The sequence below is a fragment of the Nuphar pumila genome, chromosome 15 (genome assembly GCF_984573655.1).
Source record: "Nuphar pumila chromosome 15, dmNupPumi1.hap1.1, whole genome shotgun sequence".
Lineage (NCBI taxonomy): Eukaryota > Viridiplantae > Streptophyta > Magnoliopsida > Nymphaeales > Nymphaeaceae > Nuphar > Nuphar pumila.
Window position 1 is genome coordinate 13,247,533 of NC_143263.1, and position 26,782 is coordinate 13,274,314.

General features: G+C 39.7%; 2 protein-coding genes and 1 pseudogene across 2 annotated transcripts; 1 reads left to right on the forward strand and 2 right to left on the reverse strand.

Annotated features, from left to right (window-relative positions):
• The first annotated feature begins 4,736 nt into the window (after positions 1-4,736).
• Positions 4,737-7,503, forward strand: LOC149814553 (transcription factor MUTE pseudogene; annotated as a pseudogene).
• A 9,599-nt stretch (positions 7,504-17,102) lies between these two features.
• Positions 17,103-17,630, reverse strand: LOC149814554 (uncharacterized). The gene has a single exon (XM_089990382.1). The coding sequence runs from the start codon at positions 17,628-17,630 to the stop codon at positions 17,103-17,105; it is 528 nt and encodes a 175-aa protein (XP_089846508.1).
• Positions 17,631-20,611: 2,981 nt separating this feature from the next.
• On the reverse strand, positions 20,612-26,486 carry LOC149814555 (uncharacterized). Its single transcript, XM_089990383.1, has 3 exons — positions 26,142-26,486; positions 21,567-21,806; positions 20,612-20,860 (listed from the first exon to the last, which is right to left on the reverse strand). Exons 1-3 carry the CDS (start codon positions 26,484-26,486, stop codon positions 20,612-20,614), a joined length of 834 nt encoding a protein of 277 aa, XP_089846509.1.
• Between the last annotated feature and the right edge of the window lie 296 nt (positions 26,487-26,782).

A 26,782-nucleotide genomic window follows, 5' to 3' on the forward strand; every position in this document is an offset into this window, starting at 1 on the left:
TTTTGATAAAAAATGTAATTTTTAAATGCTTGAATATTTATAAAGATTAGAGACATTGATCTTAAGGCCTTTAAAAAAAATCTTGTTTATGCATCAAAATCGAATGATTCAAGAGCATGCTATTATTAAGCCATATTTGTAGATCACATCATATCCTGATGCTTTTTATCAAGAAAGCTTGTCTCTATCTTTTTAATAAGTCTTTATCTTTTGAAAACTTTTTAGTCATACTTGTTTCATCTTTCGTCTGATCTCGTTCAGCAAAGACTTTCCGCTCATCAGACCGAGTTTAAGAGAAAACCCTCTTGTGAAACAAGGCATTAGTTTAGTCTTAAATGCAATTATGTTACGCCAAGACTTTTTTGCCTATATAGAAAAGCACCATAGAGACTCTTGTATGAAGCTATGTAGATGCCTTTAGCTAAAGAAGACACAATCCATTGTCATGTTATTATTTTTCACGAGATTTTTTCGAAAATCCTAGTGCCAAAGTTAATCTTTTGTTCACCAAAATTGGTGTATTTACTTTCTTTATTATTAATCAAGTTTCACATGCTCAACAACAAAACTGGGCATCCGTAGACACCCCAATTTATGTCAAAATCTTTTGATGTCTGGATTTTAAATTTTAATGGCATTTTCAGCCCTTAAAATGGCATTTTCAAAGGTTTTGTTAGAAAGGTGAATAAAACTAGTGGATTATAGCTTTTAAACAAATAAAAAATTGGGTCAATCCGATATTGCAGTCAAAATTTATAACCAAAATAATGTGGCTTGTTCAGTCAATGGAACTACTGCTTCCTGAAAAAAGAATCTGTGGGTTGTGAGGCATGGTCCCATTGAGACTTTGCATGCAAACTGTATCACCAAAAGCATGATTAAGAAAATAAAAGTCGCTGAATCAGACAGGATTCAGAAAGACAAACCTCTTGAATGGCTTATGCATCAATGTGATTTATAATGTACCATAGAGCTGGGAAAGTAGTTAAGGCACTTGTGGCTGGGCTCATGTTTGGCTTGTAAAGGGCTCATTCAAACTCGTAAAATAGGCTTGGCAAAATTGAGCATGAACACGAGACACTCAGCTCATCTCGATTCATATGAGCTTTTTAAGTAGTCGAAAATGATTTTGGATATATTTTGCATCATATAGTATATATAGAACATATGATTGAACTATTTGGTTTGTAAAAAATAGGTTTAGTTGTAAAATCTTATTAAAACAATGCATTTTTTTATAACACTCTTTTTTCCAGCTATAAAACAATGTATTTTTTTTATGTAAATAAGCCAGCTTGAACACGACTTGTTTATTTTGTGCTGATTATGAGCTTGCACTCGGCTTGCCTCTCTACAAGATTAATGAACCAAGTTTGAACATTTCAAGCTTAGCTTGTACGGCTTGTTATTAGCCCTACTGTGTAATCTATGTTATAGTTGATATACTGGTAGGGGTCTCCCCAGATTGCTTAAAGATCCACCACAATTTGCTTGTCAACTTTTTATAAGAATCAGTATTTGCTCATTTTAGTTGCACACAAGCAGGAGAAGGTTGATGCGAAGAATGTTTACGGGGCTGGTGGTTCACACGACACCAAAAACCTATGGGTAATTAAGTACCAGTCCAAGCTGTTCAAATCCGTCAGGGCCCACGTTTAGAAAAGAAAGGCAGGCCCACAAAAAGGGTGAAGATCGCCCACTTGTCAAGATCAGAGGGTCTACATAAGAGCCAAAGACACGCCCAGGTTTAAAAATGAAGGGCAGGCCCACAAAGGCTTTTGGCTTATACAATTAAAAACACACATGATCTCAGACAGCATGGTACGCATTGCAGAGAAAAAGTGAAAAACGATCAAATCTTGGGGCAGGCGTTAATGAGAGGCTTGAGAGCCCTGCATAGCAATCTTGGTCAGTTTCATAATAGCAAATGGATTTGATGAGATAATGATCATAACAAGATATTAATGACAACTAATCTTGTCAAAGGTTTGTATATCCGTTACGAGCTGACAGTTGCTGTTCATTTTAGAAATTCGTGTTTGGTATCTCACGTATTCCCATGTTTACGGAAATATTAAAGAAAGAACCAAAGAGAACTGAGAGAGAGAGAGAGGGGAGGGTGGCCTGTGTTCTCTCCGGAAAACCCACTGAATGCTACAGTGCATGTTCGGGGTCCCAATGAGTGCCATGTATGTAAGCACTTGGGGCTTGTATTCCTGTGTGTGTCGGAATCACTTAGCATCGGAGTCCGATGCTGTTGTAAAGACTTAAATATCTTTTCTTGCTATTCTTGCCATGAATTGACTAAGGGTGGCAATCACGTCGGTTTGGCGGGTTGACCTGGCTGGTTGGCGGGTCAACATACATCAACCCAAACCTGACCCGTTTATTAAACGGGTAACCCAACACGACCCGCCAACCTGTTTAATAAACGGGTTGGGTCAGGTAAACGGGTTGGCGGGTTAGCGGGTCGGGTTGGTGGGCGAGTTGGCGGGTCGGGTTAGTGGGTTGACCCGCCTACCTAACTCGTTTATTAAACAGGTCAGCCAGGTTGGCGGGTTGGCATACCCCTAACACAAACCTGACACGTTTAATAAACGAGTTAGGCAGGTCTATTAAACGGGTTAGTTTAAGCCCAACCCAAACCCGCCGAAGAGGCGGGTTGGCAGGTCGTGTCAGGTTTTGCCACCTCTAGAAACGACGATTCGAAAAAATGACAAAAATGTCTTTCATTTAAAAAAAAGAAAAAGAAACAACAATTCAAAAAAAGGATAAAAATGTCCTTTATCCAGAAAGTTGAGGATGATGTTGACTTTTCAAAGTCTAAACAACGAAACGAACCTATAATGTTCTCTCTTTCTTTTCTCTTTGAACTTTTCATCGTCATCTTCTTCTTCTTTCTTCTCTGTGAAATACTGTAAAACCCTCTTTCTCTCTAGAGAAGAAATTAAGGGAGGCAAAGAGTCGGCGATCCGATGGTGATCGTTATCCTCTTTCTGCCAGCAGTGGCCGAAATACTGCCCTCATCCAACAGGCAACCGACTGCGGCGGCCCCTTCACCACCTTCAAGGGACACCTACAACAGAATCTTCCTCCAGTACACCTACAACAGAATCTTCCTCCAGTACACCTACAACAGAGTCTTTCAAAGTATAATTCGTCTACCCCCTACGTCGGCAATACTTCTGATCAGGCCTATGCCTTTCAGGCCACCCTGACGTTGCTCAACACGGGCGTTGAGAATGACACGTTCCTCTCCGGCTTCCCCATCACGGACCTCAAGACTGCCATCGGGATGACTGACGACTACAACCTAATCATGGCGAAGAGCGTGCTCAAGGGGACAGTGTTTGGCATCGCGATTTACGAAAATCGTACAGCGCAAAAAAAATGGTAAATCGCAAAATCGAGTAGCGATTTATAAAAATCGCGTAGTGTAAAAAAAATAAATGGCAAATCGCTATGCAATTTTCATAAATCGCTATATCGAGTAGCGATTTACGAAAATCACGTAGCAAAAAAACTGGCAAATCGCTAAATCGAGTAGCGATTTACAAAAATCATGTAACAAAAATAAAATAAAAAATAGCTAAATTGAGTAGCGATTTACGAAAATCGTGTAGCGAAAAAAAAATAGAAAATTGCAGAAAAGGTTGTTATGAAAACCTCGAGCAAGAAACAACCGAAGGAAATATATGAGCGTCAAGATCAAACAAAACACTTTATTGCTCTTTTTTGTCAGTTATAAGAGGGAAAGAAAAGAAAAAATTTATGCAAGGCCCCAAAAAAAATTTGTTCTGGGGGGCGCCCAGAAACCCCCCGTCGGGGGAGCCCCCGACCCCCCTTCTGTAAGGGCAAAAACTCTAAATCAGGCTTCACAACTCATCAAGTTGAACCATACTATAGTTAGTGTGCAGGTCAGTTGTTGCTTGATGGAGTAGTGTAGGATCGTCTGCTGGATGCGCACAGAGAAAGAAAGAGAAGGGAGAAAGAGAGGGTTGATGTGCATGACCTTCTTCAGGGGAGATTCCTTTCTCGGATAATCTTGCAGTGCAGAGATTGAGTCTTAAATAACCCTCTTTGGGGTACTTAAGTCTTTGCAACTACTCTTTTTCTAGAATTGTCATTTTTATAGTATTCATAGAGGAAAGGGTACTTAAGTCTTTGCAATCGCATCAGACTCTGATGCTGACAAACATGGGGATACGCGCCGCACGTGATTACATACATGGCATTCATTGGAACCCCCAAACACGAGATGTAGCAAACGGCCGTCTTCGGGGGGGGGGGGATGGGGGCATATAACCTGCTTGGGAGAGAGAGGAGAGGTGTGGATGTTGCCACTTGCCGTCTTAGTATTTGGTTTGAATAGCAATAGTGAATGCACAGCCAAAATATTTGAAGTGGGCATATTGCAGGCACTGTCATTATGAAGCCACATATTTACTTTGCATAGCTATATGATACGAAATTATCTTCATGGCAAATTTGTGATTTTCAAACACCGAGGGAAGCATCTGGAAAAAAAAAAAAACCAAACCCCCTCTTCTTTCTGCTGCTGCCTTTATAACGATCACCGTGGCCGTTCCTTCTTACAACTCGAGTCTTTCTTCTTTTTTTCCTTCGCCTTCAGCCATCGACGTACGTACCTGATACAAGAGAAGTGTAAACGCTTCTTGGAATATCAAAAAATTTGTTTTCCGACTACTTCATAGTTGTTTTCAGGGGAAATTTAAATGGCAGATATCCTCACGGACCTGTTCGACGACCCCCACTTCTGCAACACCTCGGCCTTGGATGGGCCGTCCTTGCCGGAGAACCTCTTCAGCATACTCGAGAGCCTCGACTGCGTACCCTGCTCGCCGGAGATTACCATACCGCACCTTCCGGAGCCGGTCCCGAGCCCGAAACCGGCCACCGAGAAGCCAGCATCGTCAGTTGCTCGCCGAGGGGCCGACAAGGTGGGGCCTGAGACGGAGGCAAAGGAGGTCGTGGGGAAGCGTAACGGCTGCAAACGGCAAAGGATTTCAGGGCCTAACGCCGTCAAGGAGGAGGTAACGGTGGATGGTCAACAGCGGGTCTCGCACATCACGGTCGAGAGGAACCGAAGGAAGCAAATGAATGATCATCTCTCCGTGCTGCGCTCGCTCATGCCATGCTTCTACGTTAAAAGGGTAAGTAATAATAATGGTTGAAGGTTGGCTCCATATTTCATCTATGTTAAAAAGTCGTAGCTGCATCATGGAGCTTCGTAAAAACTCCCGAAGTTGCTTTTTAAATAACTCGCTTTGCTTCGAAAGTGCGAAACTACACTCTTCTTTTATGCTTGAAAGGCTTGATGAGAAACTAGCTTTTTTGAAAAGTAGAAAGCCTGTTTTTTGAGTACCATAAACTTTCTTGATGTTGGAAATGCATTGATAAAGATCTCATAAGGTTTTAAAAACATTTTTATCATTTCCTACTTGCTTTTCTGAAGAGCCAGTAGGTGATCAGACCCAATACTTTACAAAGTAGTCGGGCCACACAAAACATAGAAAACCACTCTCATGCAGCAATTTTCTGTGTGAAACACAAACACAAAATACAGCTACACGGTCAGTGATTTCTTCCTGTAAAGCACAAAACATAGAAAATTACTAAGCGCACAGCGTCAGCGATTTTCTGTGTTGTGGGGTTGTAGTATTTTTACTTTTTTACTCGCCTACCCATATGCTTCCTAAATGCATCATGCATCATGCATCTAAGCATGTTTTCAACACTTCGTGCTACATGCTTCATGCATCGCTTCTTACACCTGCTTAACTGCGGTTAAAAAGTTGATAATGGGTTTGGCATCTCTGTCGTAGGGGGATCAAGCATCAATCATAGGAGGGGTCGTGGAGTACATCCAGGAGCTGCAAACGGTGTTGCAATCGTTGGAGGCAAAGAAGCAAAGGAAAGCTTATAGTGAAGTGCTGAGCCCAAGGTCAGTCTCAAGCCCTAGACCCATATCAAGCCCTAGGCCCACGCCTTTGAGTCTGAAAATGAACCTACCCATAAGCCCTAGGACCCCACAGCCAACCAGCCCTTACAAGCCTAGGTTGCACCTTCAACACCAACAGCAGCAGCAGCTGCAGCCACAGCAGATGTCCTTCGTCACCTCCCACTTGAACTCCCCGCGTGAAGTGCACTATGACGATGGGATGAAGCTGATGGCTGCTAACTCCAAGTCACCGGTTGCCCAAGTAGAGGTGAAGTTCTCGGGACCCAATGTGCTCCTCAAGACGGTATCACACCGGATTCCTGGACAAGCTCTTAAGATAACGACGGCCCTTGAAGGTCTGTGTCTGGAGATACTTCATGTGAGCATCAGCACAATAGACGATAAGATGCTCAACACGTTCACTATCAAGGTGAAAGCCCCTCTCTCTCTCTCTCTCTCTCTCTCTCTCTCTCTCTCTCTGTGTGTGTGTGTGTGTGTGTGTGTGTGTGTGTTCGTTTGGTTTGGAAGGAGGGGTTTAGTACGATAAGCTAATCTCTTTCAAATCTATGATCAGTTTATAAACCTTTCATGACTGAACAAATATTGGTTAGCCAAGCTGCAAGTAGGGCTGGTAAATGAGCTAGGCTCATTCTTGTGGCAAGCCAACCAGAGTTTGAGCTCATAATGAGCCCGAGTTAGAGTTGGGTCGTTTTGGGGGAAATACATAGTTTTAGAGCTGAAATAAATAGGATTACAAAAAATATATGCAAAATATATTTTTAATACCTAACGACTTTATACGAGTAGAGCTTATCATATTCAACTTGCCGAGCCTATTTTTTCTTTACCAGCCAAACATGAGACGAGCCAGGAGCGGCCCCACTTGTTTCCCAGCCCTAGCTGCAAGTTTGAATCCAAGCAGTTAGCTTTCGGTGATAGATTAAGAAATTCCTGTTAATTAGATTTTTTTTTCCACGTTAAATGGTTAAGCCTAGTTGGTTAATGAATCCAGTATAGGATGAGCAGCTTTTTTTTTTTTGTTTGATAAGCATGCTGGGGTTAGGCAGAGGATGAGTATTGAATATGTGTGTACGTCACTGATTTTGTACTAGACGTTTGAGCGTAGAAATTTACAAATACCTTTAGTTCTTAATTTAAAAACAGACAAATAAAAGGTCACGTCAAATTTACAGCTTAAATTGCCGTGTGGTACTGGTATCTATGGCAGTACTGAATCCTCCTTAAGCAATGATCCGCAACCATCGATCCAAGATATCAAGGGTCCAAATGAATCAAATGCATATCTTCCTCCATTTTCATCTTCTGCTCATACTTTTTAAAAATAATATCATTCTGTATTACTCAAGAAAAGAAAAATAGAAATGGGGGACTGATTTCGAGGCACAACAAAGCTAATGATTGGGCTCCTAATCAAATATTTCTGTTGTTCTCGTTTTCTGTTGCAGATTGGGATCGAGTGCAAACTCAGCGCGGAAGAGCTCGCTCATGAAATCCAGCAGACATTCCATCAAGCCTATTAGGCTGTAACCCTAAAGACTTTAGCTATAGGTGCTTGGTCGTCTTTCTTCTTCTTCCTCCTCCTCCTAGTCGTTTCTGCCTTCAATTCAACCGGGCGTGCCGTTTGTATGAATGGAAAAGAAATTTGCGGCGGCTGCTTTAATCAGAAAATTTAGTGCCTGACAACTCTCGCAAATACCTTGGGCAGATGATAATAAATTTCCCACTTCATAACGCAACACGCGTATTAATTGTTACTCCCTCGCATCCATATGCATGCACACGCCTTTAAATGGTGGTTCTGCATTTGCCATCATGCCTCCTGGAAGTGCTTAGTTGGACAACGCGACGTCTCTTTTAATAACTTTGGCTGGGCGGCCATCACGTCATCTTCAGCCTGTGACTCTAAGCTTAACGCAATGCCCAGTATCGGTATCGGCCCTGTATCGTTCGGCCAACTATATTCGGGTGAATACGGTCGATACAGATACTCAAGTGAATCGTTCTGAATTTGGCCAAAAAATAATTAAAAATATTATGTATCAATCAGAACTTGATACATGTTAAAGTCACTAAAATAATATTAAAAATAAATTTAAGTATTATTTACAGTTATTAAAAAATAGCCGATTCAAGGGTGAAGCATATTGATTTTCTGTCGATATGATACTTATTTGCCGATACAGGTTGATATACAGCTATACTGACAACATTGCCCTTATCGATGAGAGCTGGACTAAAGGTGGGCATCGGGTTGGGCAGCCCCCTAGCCTATCCGAATTGAGCTTTTGGTGCGGATTTGCCCCGTGTATATATATATATATATATATATATATATATATATATATATATATATATATATATAGGAAAATTGGTAGCTGCGAAATGCTTCAGTACTAAATTGGTGGTCAATCATGCTGGCCATCCATCATGCACATTGATCGATGGTCACACGCAAAAAAAAATAGCATCAAAATGATGAGTTTTTCCGCTAAAGGAGCATTAGCAGCTAATCTCATATTAAACTCGTATTTTTGACCAATTAACTTGATAAACTTGAAATTTCTTACAAATAACTCTCAAATTCTTGCTTTTCGTGGTTGAACCAAGTACCTCTTTCCCCTTCCTTCAGCTTTGTTTTTTTCTGAAAAAATGAAAAAATAGAATAAAAATAAGAATAATTAATTAACAAATTAAAAGAAATATTTTCCTAAATTACAATGAGAGAGAGGCCACAATTTGTGGGATGGTTCCGCATCATCGCAGATGCTATCGAGATGGAGTTGGAGTTGGGTTCCCATAATAGGAAGATATCTATGTCACATAGGTGCGGGTGAGGGGTGCGGGGTGCGGCGATGCAGCACTTAAAAAAAACTTGAGTGCAAAGGCACAAGAGTATGTGTATATATATATATATATATATATATATATATATATATATATATATATATATATATATATATATATATATATATATATATATAATAGTTAACAACAATAACACTAATGAAAAAACAAACAATTATCATATCATCAATTCATCATGCATTTAATAAATCAAATTAATAATCTACAATTGTTATTCTTCATCAATAAAAAATAACACTATAATTGAATCAACCTAAATATATTATGACTACGCTAAGTGAATTAAGAAAAATAAGAAACAATCAAACAAGTCAAGTAGAAAAGAAGTAAATTGTACTAATAAAAGAATCAAACAATCCATAATTACATACCAAAAGTATATCTAACATAATATATACCACAATGAGGTAATGATCCTAATAATTTTCTGCTTTATCATCAAATTCATCGTAAGAAGGAAGAGTAGGCTCTGATAAGTCTATATTTATAATGTTGAAATCATGCTCACCTTCTAAGTTACACTCTTTTTTGTTTACATCACAAAATTTGGATGTTCATTATCTATATTATAATTAAATTTTACAAATATTAAATACTTACATATTTAAATGAAAAAACTAAGAAACATTTAAATAACTAAGATAACAATTAGTACATATATTCATCATTGGTCTACGAAAGTAATCGAAGATTGGAATGAATAAAGACTAAATCTATTGCATGCTTACTGGTAAGTTTGTTTTTCTTCATATTGTAGATTTGAGCATATGTGCTCAAATTTCTTTCACAACAAGATGAACTAGCATACTAAGATAGTAATCTCAATGCAAGATGTTGGAGAATATGTGTTTCTGATTCATATGTTGACCACCATATGAAAGGATCTATATTATCTTCCGCTCTCGCTATTAATGCATGTCCATATAATTTCAAAGAGGAAAATTTTTTTAACTCTTGTGTAACTTACTTTAAAACCTATGATTCTTAATAAAGTCTTGCCATACACATATTTTTATGCTTTGATAGCTTTTGGTCTAAATTTCGAGGAATACGACTAATACCACCTTCTTACCACTTCTTTGCATAATATTTGGGATTAAGAGAATGTGTCATGCAATATAAAATAATGTTGCTCTTATCTCATCTTTTAACTAAAATTGAATATATATGATTAAAAAAATTTGAATCATCCACTGTAGATTTTTTTTCTTCATGCTTGAAAACTTTAATTTAAATTCTTTAAATCATATTATCACATATTTCATAAACTTTGTGAAGCATGAGTTCATCATTGTCAACTTCTCTTAGCATTTCCCAAATAGGTTGCATAAATTTAAGAAAATACACGACTCTATCACAAAATTCATCATCAATAATTAATTTCTTAATTTCTTAAGCCCTGATAACATCATCGGCATGATATAATGCTCAATTATCATCAATCACCATGTTAACCAAAGTATTCTTGACTTCTTTAATTCTTTTTACCATCACAATCATGAATGCAAAACGTATTTCAACAACCAACAATTTTAGATCAAAATGCCTATTAAATATAACATTAACATGATGGTGGTTTACAACAAAATTTCTATTGCTTTTAACATTTTTTTCTAATTCTTCAATCCATGAACATGAAACACATCTAGGTGAATCTTCTTCTTCTTTTAGATAGCATATGCTCTTGATGGTCAGATTCAAGTTGTGTACTACATAGGGAGTCCAAAAAATGTGAGGATACTTACTCTCCAAACTCAGTGTTTCACTTTTGTAAAACTAGAGCATTGTGATGACTTTCACTTCTTTTATTACTTCTATAAAACAACTCATACAAATACTCAATATTTTTATATGGTCCAGATGCATCAACTGCGTTGAAGAATATTGGGCCACTAAGCGAGCAAATAATGAAACTAATCAGTAGACGTCTTTGAATATCTGTCCACTTATCATAAATAATGAAAACTCCACTTTGTTTTCATAAAAAATTCTTAATCTCTAGCAATCTCTCAATATTTGTCATCTCTTTTACAAGAATTGGTATTCGTAGTTTTTCTGAGTTTGAAAGTACATATCCACTTAATTTATAATTTATTAATGAAGTAATTAAATCCTTTCGATAAGAATTTCTAGCTGCATTAAATGAAAGTGAACTAAAATAAAACTACATCTCTATTTTTATATCTATCTTCTCCCTTTCATATGTATTAAATGTTGTTTGTATCGTTCTTCTTCCTCTACTTCCTATATTCACTTTTTTTAAGCATTTTCTTGGTGGCTGAAAAATGATCCATTAATTGCAGAAGAATCACTCATTTTTTCTATTTCTCATATTCATCTTGTATTTTTTTGTATTATCTCTGCATTGCCTTATGAACTCCTTTGCATCTTGAAATGCCGTGTCCTGATATCTTCAACAAATGGGTCTTAACTATTGTGTAAGACCCAATAAAATATCTCTCGCAAAGCTTGCATAAAAATCTCTTATTTTTACCACCTTCTCTAGCTTTTTCAAGTTTATCCACATATGCCCATAATGGTCCATCATCACATGATAAACAAGAATCAATACTATCACTACTACTACCACTACCAGCAACAATAGCACTAGCAATAAAACTTACATGTGGAGACGAGGATGACACAATTCATTTTTCTTTGTTTGCGAGTCATTTTTCTTTATCCACCATTTTTGTCCTTAAAGCAAAAAAAATTTATTAAAATAAAAATCAAAAGAGGAAGAAGAGTTATTCAAAAGTTATTGGTTTAAATCCCAACCCTGCTATGTTTGGTTCGATTGAACTCATGGGTTCGACTCTGCAGTCGAATCCAACCCAGCAAGACTGAGTTCCACACCTGTAACAATGAGGAGAGGAGGAAAAGAAAGAAAAAGAACAAGAAGAGAAGAAAAAGAGGATATATATATACCTTGCACTTGTAGTCGAACGAGGAGAGAAGGGTTGTCATGTTGTTGTTCGTCGAAGGAGAGGAAAGCTCGAGGGAGGCATCGGGAAAAAGGAGCTGGAGAGGATAGGAGAAGAGGGGAGGCATCGAGGTCGAAGAAAGAAGGCATTGTGCTCTAATCCTCTGTGCCCCACCTTTGTTAGGTGTTTTTTTAGGTCCAAAATGAACTCGGTCAAATCTCACCGAGTCCATTTTGAACAAAAATGATTTTGGGTGTGGTTGATCGCACCCAAGGTCATTTTGATCCACTGGGTGCCACACCCACACTCGTGAAGCATCACGTCAATGCAGGTGCGACACCCTTCCTAGGACATAGGAGGAGATGGAGTTGGGTTGCCAGAATAGGGGGAGATGGAGTTGGGTTGCAGATAGAGAGAGAGAGAGAGAGGTTGAAACCCTTATTTTGGGTTTGCTTTTTCTTTTCTTACCTTTAAAAAAAGAAAACACCATAAAGAGAGTGGTCGAAACCCTTCTTCCGGGTTTCCTTTTTCTTTTCTTACTTTTTTTTTTGAAAGACACCTTACAATGGGAGAGTGAGAGAGCAGGAAGGCAATGCCACAACGATAGTCAGACGGGTCACTGGCAGCTGGCACTGGCGAGGCGGCGACTTGCAGCTGGGAGGTACCGCCATAGCAACCTGGATAAGGGTAAGTGTGAAACAGCGGAAGGGGGGAAGTTAAGGTTTGTTGAGGGTAGGGTATAAGGGCCCGACTCGGGCCCAACCCGATTAGTTATCGGGTCGGGCCCAGCCCGCCATTAATCGGGCTGGACTTTTAATTTTCGACCCAAGCCCCGACCCAAGTCAGGCCGGGTACCCGATTGGCCGTGTGCTGCCCGACCAGATGTCCACCCCTAAACACATATACCTTGTATTTTGGCTATTTCGGTGAACTCCAGGAAGATTTTAACGAGCTTTTGGTGTGAATTAGGTGTTTTGAAGGTGCTGAGCATCGCGATTTTTGCTACATTTCACCTATAAGAATGGAAAACAAGGGAAATACATGCTGTTCACTTTTCAGTAATAAGCATCCACATGTACATGAAGTGTCCAACCCTGGACATTCCCTCTCCAATCTATAATCCATGGCACTGTCTTCAGTTTTGCAAGAAGTATCAGACACTTATACTTACAAATTAGAGCATTTCCAAATTTTGTTAATATATGCCTCATTTTTTTGTTAACATGTTCTGAATTATATATATAATCATGTTTCCATAAATTTTTCTGTTAATACTGTTGAATCTCAATGCTTGCCTCCTTTGTGTAGATCCAGTGTTTATCTTTGCCAGCATTTTCCTAGTTAGAGTTATTGATGCTTTTGTTGTATTATAAGGTTGTGGGTATCATAGATCCAGTGTTTTTCTTAAACAGCGCTGATCATAAACCATATGCACATGCCGTTTTCCTAGTGGTGCAGCTTGTTTGAAACAAGGAAGGCGCAAAGAGTTACGTGGTTCGGTCACTGTCGACCTACATCCACGAGGAGAACAGGACTGGCTTTTATTCTCAATGAATGGGATGAAGCCATTACAAGCTTATATATACACCTCACATAATGAGGTGATAAGGATAAAGATAACAGCCGAAACAACTTAACAAAAAAAGGATCTCCTAAAGAAGGAGAATACACAGCTGGGTAGGATGATGATTATCTAGAGAAGATAATCTTGCTATAGTTGGAGCACATCCGATAACACTCCCCCTCAAGTTGGTCTGCTAATATCTATGAGACCCAACTTGCGCATATTCATTTGATGCTTTTCACGAGCCAATGCCTTGGTGAAAATATCGGCAGCTTGATCTTCGCTGCTCACATGAGTAGTAACAATCTCCTTTTGTTGAATCTTTTCACGAACAAAGTGACAATCAACTTCTATATGTTTTGTTCTTTCGTGAAACACAGGATTGGCACCAATATATATAGCAGCTTGGTTGTCGCACTGAAGTTCCATTGGATCATTACTTTCAATGCCAATATCCTTAAGGAAATTTTTCATCCACACCAACTCACATGTGCATAGAGCCATGGCTCTGTATTCAGCTTCTGCACTTGATCTTGCCACAATAGTTTATTTTTTGCTTTTCCAAGTGACTAGATTTCCTCCAACAAACACACAATATCCTGATGTAGACTTTCTATCGTTTGGGTCTCCTGCCCAATCAGCATCTGCACATCCTAGAATTCTGGAGTGGTTATTTCTTGTCAACAAGATTCCCTTGCCAGGAGCATTCTTTATGTATTTCAGAAGTCTATGGGCAGCATCAATGTGAGTAGTGCTCGGGCAATGCATAAATTGACTGATGACATTAACAGCATAACAAATGTCTGGGCGAGTAACAGTAAGATAAATAAGTCTTCCAACCAATCGTTGAAAAACTGAAATTTCATCCAGAGCTTCTCCTTCATCTGTGCGCAGCTTGTGACAGGGATCCATGGGAGTATCGGCTGGTTTGGATCCGAGAAATCCGGTTTCTTTTAAAAGATCCAAAGCATATTTTCTTTGACATAAGAAGATGCCCTCTTTGGAGTGGGCAACCTCTATTCCCAGAAAATATCGAAGTTTTCCAAGGTCTTTGATCTCAAACCTGCGATGAAGAAAGTTTTTGACCTCCTGCATAAAAGGAACATCGTCTCCTGTAAGAATAATGTCATCAACATATACTATTAGTATAGTTGTACCAGACTTTCTTTTTGCAACAAACATCGAGTAGTCGGCAGTCCTCTTTTTGAAATTCAGTTCCTGAAGAGCCTCGCTTAGTTTAGAAAACCATGCTCTTGGGGATTGTTTCAAGCCATAAATGGCCTTTTTAAGTCTGCATGCCATTTCTTCCTTTTGCTCATATTCTGGTGGTAGTTTCATGTAAACGGTTTCCTCCAAGTCTCCATGTAGAAAAGCATTTTTGACATCTAGTTGGAATAGTTTCCAGTTCTTATTTGCGGCAACAGACAGCAATGTTCTTATGGAGCTCATTTTGGCAACTGGAGCAAAGGTTTCAGAATAGTTTATTCCTTCCTCCTGAGTATACCCTTTGGCAACGAGCCGAGCTTTGAATCTCTCAATGGTTCCATCGCTGTGATATTTAATCTTGTAGACCCATCGACATCCTACTGCTTTCTCCCCCACTGGAAGCTTTGCAAGTTCCCATGTATTATTTTTGGCTAGAGCCTCTAACTCTTCCTTCATAGCTTTTCTCCACCTTGGATCTCGTTGAGCCTCTTCATAGGTAGTCGGTTCATGATGTTGATAGGTTTTGGCCAAATATGACAAGTAGGAGGGGTTTAGACGGTCGAGGTCAAAGCAGGTTTCAATGGAATGGGCAGTTGTATTGGTAGCCAAGTAGGTATAGTAATCTTGAAGTCGTGTGGGAGGGCGAGAGATCCTCGCAGACCGCCTGGCATTCTGATTGCTTCCTTCCAATGTGGAAGCTTCATTGATTTCAATTTGTTCTGAAGAGGTTCCAGGTTCAGATGAGTCACTTGGGTTTTGAGGTACAAATTGTTGAGAAGAAGAGATGTCATCACACCATGACAGACAGGGAAGAGTGAGAGAATGATCAGTCTCCCCCTGGCTCATGTCCATGGAAGAACTAAAGAAAGGCTCAGTTTCAAAAAACTTCACATCTCGAGAAATAAACATGCTGCGATTCTCAGGATTAAAACACTTATAACCCTTCTTTATATTGGAGTATCCCAAGAAAATACATTTGATGGCTCTCTTTTCAAATTTACTCCTATGTCTCTCTTGAACATGAACAAAAACCTTGCACCCAAAAACACGCATGTGGGACATAGAGATATCCTTGTTGAGAAGGATCTTCAAGGGAATAGAATTTTGAAGAGTTCTGCTAGGAAGTCTGTTGATAATGTAACAAGCAACACTTATGGCTTCAACCCAAAAAACAGATGGAACGTTCATGTGAAACATGAGGGCACGGGCCACATTAAGCAGATGTCGGTTTTTTCGCTCAGCTACACCGTTCTGCTGAGGAGTGCTGGAACACGAGTTTTGGGGAACGATGCCTTGTTCGTCCATGAAGGTTTTCATAGATTCGTTCACATACTCTCCCCCATTGTCGGATCTAAGCACTTTGATTTTCCGCCCGTATTGTCTGTAAACCATTTTATAAAAGACTTGAAAGATTTTTGAGACTTCATTTTTTTGCTTCAAAAAATACATCCATGTGACTCTTGACTTATCATCTATGAAGGTAACATAGTACTTGTATCCTTCGTGGGACATGCTTGGTGCTGGCCCCCACACATCCGTGTGTACAAGATCAAACACACCATCACTTCTAGTGTCAGAAACTTTAAACGGAAGTTTAGATGATTTTGAAAATTCACAAGCATCACAAGCATGAGAAAGAGGAAGTAAATCAGAAAATAAGTTCATCAAAACTGGATTAGACGAGTGTCCTAAACGAGCATGCCATAACCTGCTGTCTTCTTCCTTGCTTTGTCGAGCTATCAATCCGTGCATAGCCGTGTCTAACACATAAAGACCATCCCATTCAACCCCTTTACCAATCATCTTCTTCGTCTTCATGTCCTGAAAAACTACATCCTTAGGTGAAAAAATAGCAAGACACTGATAATCCTTTGTAATACGACTAACTGACATTAGACTTGATGGAAATTTTGGCACATACAGAGCAGTCGATTTACCATTTTTGAAAAAAGAAGTAGTTCCCTCACCTTGGACAGGAATGGATGTCCCATCGGCTATAAAAAACCGGGTTTTTTAAACCAAAATGTACGTTAGAGAGAAGTTGTAATTTTCCTGTCATATGGTCTGTGGCCCCTGTATCGATGATCCAGCTTTGATCACTTCTATTGGATAGTAAGGCAAGATGATTACCTGTAGGAGTATCTCCAGGGATGGATTTGCTGCTAGTAAGATGAGCTTTGCTGATTTGCTGGAAGAATTTGGCCAGATCATCCATGCTGACAACATTGGCAACATCAGTTTTTGTACCCTTGTCACGATTTGGTTTTCCATAGAGATCCCAACATTTGTCTCGCATGTGTCCCAGTTTTTTGCAGTAGGTACAACGGCTCTTCTGACGAGTTTTATGCCATTCTTTGAAAGGTTTTTTTTCGGTAATCATAGCTGAGTGATCAGTGCCTTTATCTATTCCTTTGATTTCAGCAGAAAAAATGACATTCTCTTGATTATGATTGTCAAGTTTGAGTTTAGGACGCATCACCCGTCGTCTGCTTTTTTCCTTTTGGATAATAGAGCAAACAACATTAAATGAGGGTAAAGGAACAATAAGAAGTACCTGACTTCAGATGTTCTCATAGTCATCTCCAAGACTAGCCAAAAGAGAAAAAACTTTGTCTTCTTCTAGCCTTTGTCTCATGATGTTAGCTTCAGCCGTAGGCGGACGATACATAGTGAGTTCATCCCAAAGACTCCTTAACGCATTGATATGCACATGTAATGGCTTCTCACCTCTTTTGGCATTGACGATTTCTTGTTGAATGAAAAAAATACGAGCTAAATTATTCTGTTCTCCATAAACTTCATGCAGCGAGTCCCATATCTCTTGAGCTGTGTTAAGAAACATGTATCCTTCTGCAATGGTTGGATCCATGGAATTTAACAACCAAGACATTACCAGATGGTTGGTAGACTCCCATTCATCGAATTTTGGATCGTTACTTTCTGGTTGTTGGATCTTCCTTGTGACATAACCCAGTTTCGATTTTCCGCTAAGGAAAAGGCTGGCAGACTTGGCCCAACTCAAATAGTTGGAGCCATTCAACGAAACTGTGGTGATCTTCAGCGTGGGGTTCTGTTCTTGAACAACCATCTTCACGCCTGATTCTGTCATGGTTTGAAAACCAACCTTGAGGCTGCCAAGACTTCCTCACGTTGGTCGATCACCAGGAACGGCCCACAGATCACCCAGACAGCAAGGGCTCTGATACCATGTTTGAAACAAGGAAGGCGCAAAGAGTTACGTGGTTCGATCACTGTCGACCTACATCCACGAGGAGAACAGGACTGGCTTTTATTCTCAATGAATGGGATGAAGCCATTACAAGCTTATATATACACCTCACATAATGAGGTGATAAGGATAAAGATAACAGCCGAAACAACTTAACAAAAAAAGGATCTCCTAAAGAAGGAGAATACACAGCTGGGTAGGATGATGATTATCTAGAGAAGATAATCTTGCTATAGTTGGAGCACATCCGATAACACAACTACCATTTGTTAGCTAGTCGAAATTTTTTTCCATAAACAAACAAACAAAAAAATTTCCTGCAAGAAGGTTCATGTGCTGCACAGAATTTCAACCTGCAATCGTCTTCTTTGAAAAGTGTAAGGTGACAGAATGAAGCAGAGACTTCTAAAACAGGACTTGGTTATTCTTTTTTTTTTTTCTCGTGTTTCGTTGTGGTGTCCTAGTAAAAAAGCTGGTAGGAAACCAACAAAAATTGTAATGGAATGCTTGCTTTTTTTCTCCTGCTGGTACGGTAGCATTGACCTTCTTTTAAATTTATTTGTTATCAAATAAGTTACATATATCTTCATTTGTAGATTGGCTGGCGCTTGTGACTTATATTGTTTGCATCAATATCACAAGAAACTTTATTAATTTATATTTATCAATCTGATTGATAGAAAAGAGATTCCACACTTGTAATGTTCATGAACTTTGCAAATTCTACATGAAGGTCATGTTAAGATTTTGCAGAGTATATGTTTCATATCCTTTGAACTGTTATTCAAATGTGACTTGGGTAAAAATATACATACTCGAGGCAAAATTCAATTAGAGATCTATATTCGTGGTAAAAATCCAATTTAAGATTCATATTCAAAGCAAAAATCTAATTTGAAATTCATATTCGAGGCAAAAATACATATTCAAGAAAAATACATATTCAGGGCAAATAATATCCAATTCAAGATCTATATTCAAAGCAAAAATTCATATTTAGTCTAAAAATCCAATTGGCTATCCATCTTCAGGACAAATATCCAATTTGAGATCCTTATTTGGAGCAAAAATTCATATTCGAGGCAAAAATGTCATTAAGGTCTATATTAAAAAAAATCATATTTGAGCAAAAATTCAATTCCAAATCCATATTCATGGAAAAAATAATGATTTTAGATATAATTTCATAATTGGATCCATATCCGGGCAAAAAACCATAATAAATTTGTTAAAACATGTAAAATGGTGGATAGATCGGGTCATATGATCCAAAACAAAGTAATTCAACCTATTATCCAGAACTGTCCAAGTTGTTCGCACATGGTCATCAAACAATGGACATTTGAAACATAGCATTTTAGTATGGTCCAAACAAACATTGGACTTGAAACCGTTGTTACGGATTTGTTCTGTTCCATTCTTTTTGTTCATTTTGTCCAACCCTAGACAAGCCATCAAACATACCCTTATGTTACGAGAACACACTGACAGGTAGGGGTGGCAATCGGGTCGGGTTGGCGGGTCGACGGGTCAGCATACCTCAACCCGAACCCGACCCGTTTATTAAACAGGTCGGCTGTGGCAAACACGAACCCAACCCATTTATTAAACGGGTAACCCGACACGACCCGCCAACCCGCTTAATAAACTGGTTGGGTCGGGTAAACGGGTTGGCGGGCGGGTTGGCCCGCCCACCTTGGCATACCCCTAACACGAACCCGACCCGTTTAATATACGGGTTAGGCGGGTCGACCCGTTTATTAAACGGGTTAGTGTTTGCCCAACCCGAACCCGCCTAAGAGGCGGGTTGGCAGGTCGGGTTGGCGGGTCGTGTCAGGTTTTGCCACCCCTACTGACAGGGCTTCCACTAGGCAAAAACTTAGGGACTGGTGAAACAAGGATTTGGATCTAAACCAAGGGATCAGGGTATGAGTGGTGTCCCAGGTTGGACAAAGTTTGGTTGTTAGGTGTTGAACTAGAAAAAAATAAGACTTCTCTTAATCTATATCTTAAATCCTTGAACATGGAGAACGCGACCCCTCTTTATAATTGTAATTGTGGAGACAGGTCTTCGACCTTAATTTAACGAATTCTGAGCCACAAATATCAGATCCAAGTGCCATGTGGCCAGAGATCCTATTGGCCAGGGCTTTTAGATTTGGATCCAACATGTTGAGAAGAGAAACACCAATTGTTCATCAGATCCAGTGTCCCAAAGATCATAATATTCAGAGATTCATGATCCAGAACTAGATCCAATTGCTGAAAAAGTAAAAAACAATCTACCGCACACTGGATAACCTAAGGTTGGTAAAACCCTTGATAGCGCTAATGGTTGTAACATGAGAAAAAGTTAAAAAGTAACTTTAGGAAGCAAAGGTTATATTTGGTGCATTATGGATGACATTTTGCTGCAGGAAATGAATATTTTGCATTCGACCAAGTGTGTAATTCCAGCTGGCTTTAGTTTATAAGTTTTTTACATGACCAAGTTTTTATAAATTGATTTGTGAACAACTGAGTATGAAATCACTCTTTGACGAGGCTATCTCCTCATCTGGTAGGAGAGACTCATGAACACCACCACGTCACTAGTTCGAAACCCACGGCATGCATCCTTTGTCGAGAGACTAATGCTGGATTTAGTCCCCTCATCGACAAGTCAGTCCTAGCAAGGCAGCTTTTCCCGAAAAAACAAAAACAAAAACAAAATGCATGAATGATTTGCGATTGCGCCTGTCATACTCGTTATTTAACAATAAAAGTGGACACCAAATAACAGATGGACTTTGTGTTAACTACTCAATCCTCCCATACTCGTATTCAATCAAACCTGCAACTTAGGTTCGACCAATCAAGACATCCTTATAAGAAGAGTGAAAGGATGTACCCTCCTGGCTCACATTCTTTCTCCTTTGATCTTCAACGATTAGGGGCGTCCTTATTTCAGTCTCCCTGCACACGTCCCTTAGCATCTCCAGCCTTAGACCCTCTAATTGTTGCATCTTGTACACTTTAAAAAGATTCACTAGTCCTCCAATGAAGTACAATAAACTTCCACTTAACCCTAGCCAAGCCCAAGTCCTTCCCTATCCAATACCAATGAAGACCCAAAAAAAAGTTAATAAAATAATCAACATGCTCTTCTTTTCCATTGACAGCTACAAAAATATAATTATAAAAAAATTACGCCCCCTTAGATTGCATGGGGAAACTTTTGGAAAAAGAGAAATTTCCCCAAAACGGATGCTACACACGCCATTCACCAAGTGCATAACAAACATGGGAAAGTTCAACAGCACTGCCGCTCGAGAGCGGATCCAGTACTCAGGCCCAATGTTGTTAGAATCGATTATCCGATTCAGATCGAATCGGCCTTTAGCTGATTCAAAAGTGGCCGATTCATGTGTTATTTCAAATTCACTTTTTAATATTTTTAAGGGGTTAAAAAATTGTTTGGTATTTTATAATTATTTTTCATTGTTTAATGAGGTGTGTCATCTGATGGTAAAAAGTTGTCGATTCACGAAACGATTCGAGCTTCGAATCCATTCTTAGGTTTTTTTTAAGAAAGTGATTCACCTAGTGAACCAATTTTAACAACATTGCTCAGGCGGCCCACACAAAAACACGGAAAGACACCGAGTGCGATCCATGCAAAACACAGAAAATAGCTGTTTTTCTCAACTTTTTCTTAAGACATTAGGCGTTTTTCTCCGGATAAATTTTATCCTAGTACTTGTTTCCCCTACAATCAAACGGGCCCCTAGGGAAAGAGAGCATAAGATTATGTACCAATAGGTTCGGACCATGGGCTGAATGACCGCCAGCATGCCTGTTGAGAATCCCAGCAACAAAGAATAATTGGCTTCCCAGTATAAAAGGAAGGTAGACTCCCTTTTGTAGAACCTGGAGCTGACCACCAGCCCTCTCATACACTTGGCATGCGCTTTGGATTGAACCCACCAGCCAAAGAGCAGGGCCTGCTATTAATAGATTCAAGGCATGTTTCTCCAACTTGAAACCTTTCTCTATCTGCAATAAAGATGTGAAAAATAAGAGGATTGTGAAAAAAGAGAACAAGAAAACAAAACAATTCTTTGGCTAGCTAGATTGGATTTTGCTTAAAGCCTCCATTCATGCAAAGTGGCATCTGAAATCATGACTGCTTGGTTAGGCATCAAATCCAGTTAACTCTTTAAGTCTTAACAGTGCGAGTAAGTTTTGGCAGTCTGCAGCTATGCGTATGGACCAACTGAATGAAGAAATGAACTAAAATGGTGAAATTCGATCGAGCTTGTTTTGAACCATGTAAGGATTTATTCAGATGGTAAACATAGTGGAGAGATTCAGGATTTTCAAAGCCAGGAGATTAGGCATACTTCTCAATCTAAATAATCCCAAACAAAGACATTTTTTTACATAAAATTAACAAACAGCTCAACTTTTAGAAATTGCCAGAGAAACCACAGGATGTCAAACCGTAGGGCTAAAGGTATAGCAAAAGATCTATCACTTCACCTTGGATGAAACTCTTGAAAGATTAAAGGACACATCTTAAAAAATACATTCACAATCAACAGCATTATGTGCATGAGATAACAATGTCCAAAGAATCATTTTTGGAGTACAGTGCATCAAATTCATCAACCAAGTTGCTAATTAACAGTTTGTTCGAGTGTCCTGGATTCCACGGGCACATTGATCAAGGTGACGACCCCGATTTCCATGGATGGACTAGAGATCCTTGGATCTATCCGAGGGATTCAAACACACACTAACAGTTTGGAAAGTAAAAGGTTCAGAAGAAGGAGATGGCTAAAAAGCAAGATGGAATGGTGTACTTGGCACCAAGCCTATCCTAGGTCGACTTCCGTCTCTTTGGAAAATGTAGAAATTTTGGAAGTGAACATATTCTCCACAAAAAGTTTAATGATTTATTAACCATGGATATAAATTGCAATGATATTTGGAAGAGGAAACTAATTAAATGGAAGTTCTCATCAGAATGAACAAGCATTGCAGGTTTCTCAAGATTGCAAATAAAATCCTCACAAACCAAGTACCTACTTTTTCCCATTTGATAGCTAAAACAAATACCATCTAATTATTCAAACATGTACCAAACACTTGTTAGCTTTATGAAACTGCCTGATAATCAGTTCCCCTATATGTCTAAGCGGATTATGCATTGGAGAACTATGATAAATAAGAACATGAACACCTCTAACAACAAACATGATAGATTTAAGGTGGTCCTCATTCCTTCCTTGATGAAAACTGATCTTAGATGACACTTGGTAACCTACACCTGCATTTTTGGTAGTTTTTGTAGGAACAACCATCAAGTAAGTAAGGCTTGAAGCAGCAAGAAAATATGATCTCATGCAAGCTTTCTAGTAACCATACCGGATTTAACTTCTCAATGCTATACAAGGTAATGACTAATTAAGTATGTCATTTCTTTCTTTAATTTACTAACACAAAATCTTTAAAAACTTCTCACTCATTATAATACCACAATCAGGTAGTTAGAATTAACTTGTCAACAAAATTGACGTAGCTTTGGTACCAAATTAATATAGACTATTACTGTCTCTATAAAAGTCGGCAGGAGTCCAACTTCTTGAAGGTTATATTAGTCTTCCCAAGGTATGTGGGACTTAGACTAGTATTTGATCAATATTTTATATTTTGTTTTTCTTGTAATATATCGCGGTGGGGATCAGGCTACCACCAATCAGTACTATAAATAGGGGTTGTAGTCCCATTTGTATTATATAGTTTCAAGTAAAGAAATTTTGATTTCATTGTTGATTTTTGTTTGGCTTAGCTCACTATATGTGAGCGATCAATGTTAGTTTAATTTGGCTCAACCTAATTAGGGTCGGCTTGCTAAATCCAAGCTCGACTAGGTGCACTGACTTAGGTAAACATTGTGCTTGGGTCTTTTGTTGTATCTAACCTGAATCGGTTCAAGAGAGCTCATGCTCTGCCCAAATTTCGTTACATGGAATCTATTTGTGACAGCCCCTCAAATTAATCAATTGGTATAGGACCTCAAATAAGTGGAGTTTGCCAGCCAACAATTAGTATCAAATATAAGTTTAGTAAACACCTAAACCATTACAAATAATATCAGAACTAAGTTTAGTGGGTCTTGAAACTATCAGGAACGGTCCAAAGAACCATGTCTAGTTCTGGCACAACCGCGCCATTAGTAAGAGCCAAAGATCCTAGTATGCCATAGTAGCCCTAAGGAAAACACTTGGTAACCTACACCTGCATTTTTGGTAGTTTTTGTAGGAACAACTAGGGGTGGCAATTGGGTCGGGTTGGCGAGTCAACCCAGCGGGTCAACATACCTCAACCCGAACCCGAACCGTTTATTAAACGGGTCGGCTGTGGCAAACACAAACCCGACCCATTTATTAAATGGGTAACTCAACATGACCCGCCAACCCGTTTATAAACGGGTTGGGTCGGGTAAACGGGTTGGTGGGCTGACCCACCCACCTAACCCGTTTATTAAACGGGTCAGCCGGGTTGGCATACCCCTAACACGAACCCGACCCGTTTAATAAACAGGTTGGGTGGGCCGACCCGTTTATTAAACGGGTTAGTTTAAGCCCAACCCGAACCCACCTAAGAGGCGGGTTGGCGGGTCATGTCAGGTTTGGCCACCCCTAGGAACGACCATCAAGTGAGTAAGGCTTATGGCCGGTTTGTTACATCGTGTAGGGCGGAAGGCATTTTTCCTTGAAAGAGGAAAAGCCATCAAGGGCGCAACTTTGATGGCATTTTATGCGTCCACCCGTTTAAATGGGTGGGCCCATACTACTTTTTGTGTGGGGGTGTTTGTTTCACCCAAAGCAGGAAAGATGGGCTTCTTTTCTCTCCATTCAGAATGAAACAAACGGCCCCTCAGGTTCTGACTAGTTTTGCCACTGTAATCGAACAAAGAGCCACAATTTTGTTATAATGGAATAATGCACTTTTGGTTTCTCCTTGAGCTGTATATCTTAATGGGCCAGCAAACTTACCATGTGATTGTACATATGATCCCCAAATCAAGGATTGTATGCTCTACCTTTCCCTTATTCAGATTAAAATAATAGAAGTGGGACTAAAATCTTGAAAAGTCAATAGAAAAATAGAGTTTTGGGGTATGATATCAATATGAAAGCCCACAATAATAATATTGGAGCTGTAATCTTCATATAGCCTGTGTGTTCTTACTTCATATCTAGATACATCTTCACCTATAAATTCTAATAGATCTTGAATGGGGTGTTGCTAACTGTCCATCACAAATGTGATTACGATGGCAGCGACGTTCCATCTTGTAGAAACCTAGAAATATGGGTGTAAGCATGGTGGTAGAACCAAACACATGCATGCAGTATCTGCAACACAGAACCATATGGTTGCTTGACATTTGGGCTGCTCTCGCTTGAGCTTGCCCACTCAAGCTCAGCCTGAGACTGAGTTTTGCATCAAACTCGTCTCTTTTTGCCAGTTCATTTCATGTAGTTTTCATATGAAATTGTTCAGCTGGCATATCTATCCCTTCCTTTCTCACCATAAGTGAAACAAACATTCAAGCATTTATGGTGAGAAAGTGCCATGCTGGCATAAATGGGCCCCAGTTTTTCCACCACCTTCCTGATCTTTTCAGGTGTACTTATCCCTTTCAAACTTCTCCATATGCTGTTTGGAAACTTGTAGTCCAAGTGAATTTATTCATTTGGAAAAGTGGTAGCTGCTAAATCCTTGAATTGATAGCTACCATGGTAACTACCAAATCCACTTTTTAGTGCAAATATAATAGGGAGAACTCCTATCCCAGCTATCAGTTTCCAAACACCCACCAGTAAGGTAGTTTGACCATGTATCTACCAAATGCATAAACTCCGATCCCAACTGTCAGTTTCCAAACAGAGTTCATGCATGTTGTCCCAAAGAGGGTTGGCATATGGCATAGTGGGTTGGGGGCTTAAACTGTTTTAGGAAGGTCTTGGTTAAAATCCTGCAGGCGTCGCTTCCTTGTACAAGCTCACGCCCAGCATAGGCCCTGGGGACAAGGGTCCTAGTCTCGGAGTTTTACGCTTCTAGGACGATGATAGTAGGTATATGGCCGAGCCAGCGCGACCAGGTCTTCGATCCTAGACGCAGTTTCTTCAGGTAATAAATAAAAAAGAAACTTTGATGGAAAGGCTGAATCGGTAGAACATTTTGAAAATCCATGCCCTTTTCCACAAAAACTCTTCCCTTCTATAGAAATGAAACAACTCACCCCACTAGCTAGATAAGTTAAGAGAGAGAGAGAGAGAGAGAGAGAGAGAGAGAGAGAGAGAGAGTCATGCAAACCAAGAAGAAGATAATGGCCAAGAAAGTGAGGATGGATCCGGCGAACTGCACCGACGGAGCCCCAAGTTCCACAACAAGGAGCTGCAGATCCAAGCCCATGAACCCCAAGTGCAGCCCAGCAAGGTGAGCCATGAGATCGTGCATGTTCACGGCCGCGATGAGGGCCAAACCAATCAGCATCATGTAGAGGCCGGCTACGCCACCCCATCGGAGTCGACACCCGAAGCCCGCAGCCACAAGGAGAGCGCAGAAGACGTGCAAACCTGCGTTGATGTACTCCCACTTATTCCGGATGCGAGATGGCCCATACAATCGGCACTCCCTCACCGATGCTAGCTTCACCATCGTACCACAGACAGACAGAGGTGGCCGGAATTCACCGGAAAAATCGAGAAGGGAAAAAGAATGGTGGCGGACTCAGGCCTCCCTGTGTTATCTCTGATCATTCATTGTGGTGGAATTTGTATTTGCCTATACGTGTCATTATGCATGAGGCATAACCGGAAATGAAAAAACGTGGCCGCTGCCACGTTGCAAATGATACATTTTGGATGACCCGAATTAAAGCAATGCTGCCCCTGATCCAAATTGTAGTCGTCCATGTTGGGTCCATTCATTTGAAACAAAATTATATCCAAGAC

Excerpts from the sequence above, each read along its gene's own strand:
- LOC149814554 (XM_089990382.1), bottom strand. The coding sequence starts at position 17,630 with ATGGTTGTTCAAGAACAGAACCCCACGCTGAAGATCACCACAGTTTCG.
- LOC149814555 (XM_089990383.1), bottom strand. The coding sequence starts at position 26,486 with ATGGTGAAGCTAGCATCGGTGAGGGAGTGCCGATTGTATGGGCCATCT. Across the intron at positions 21,807-26,141 it reads TGGCCATTATCTTCTTCTTG|ATAGAGAAAGGTTTCAAGTT; the intron begins GTTTGCATGACT and ends TCTTTATTGCAG. Across the intron at positions 20,861-21,566 it reads CCCATGGTCCGAACCTATTG|GGAAGGACTTGGGCTTGGCT; the intron begins GTACATAATCTT and ends GGTATTGGATAG.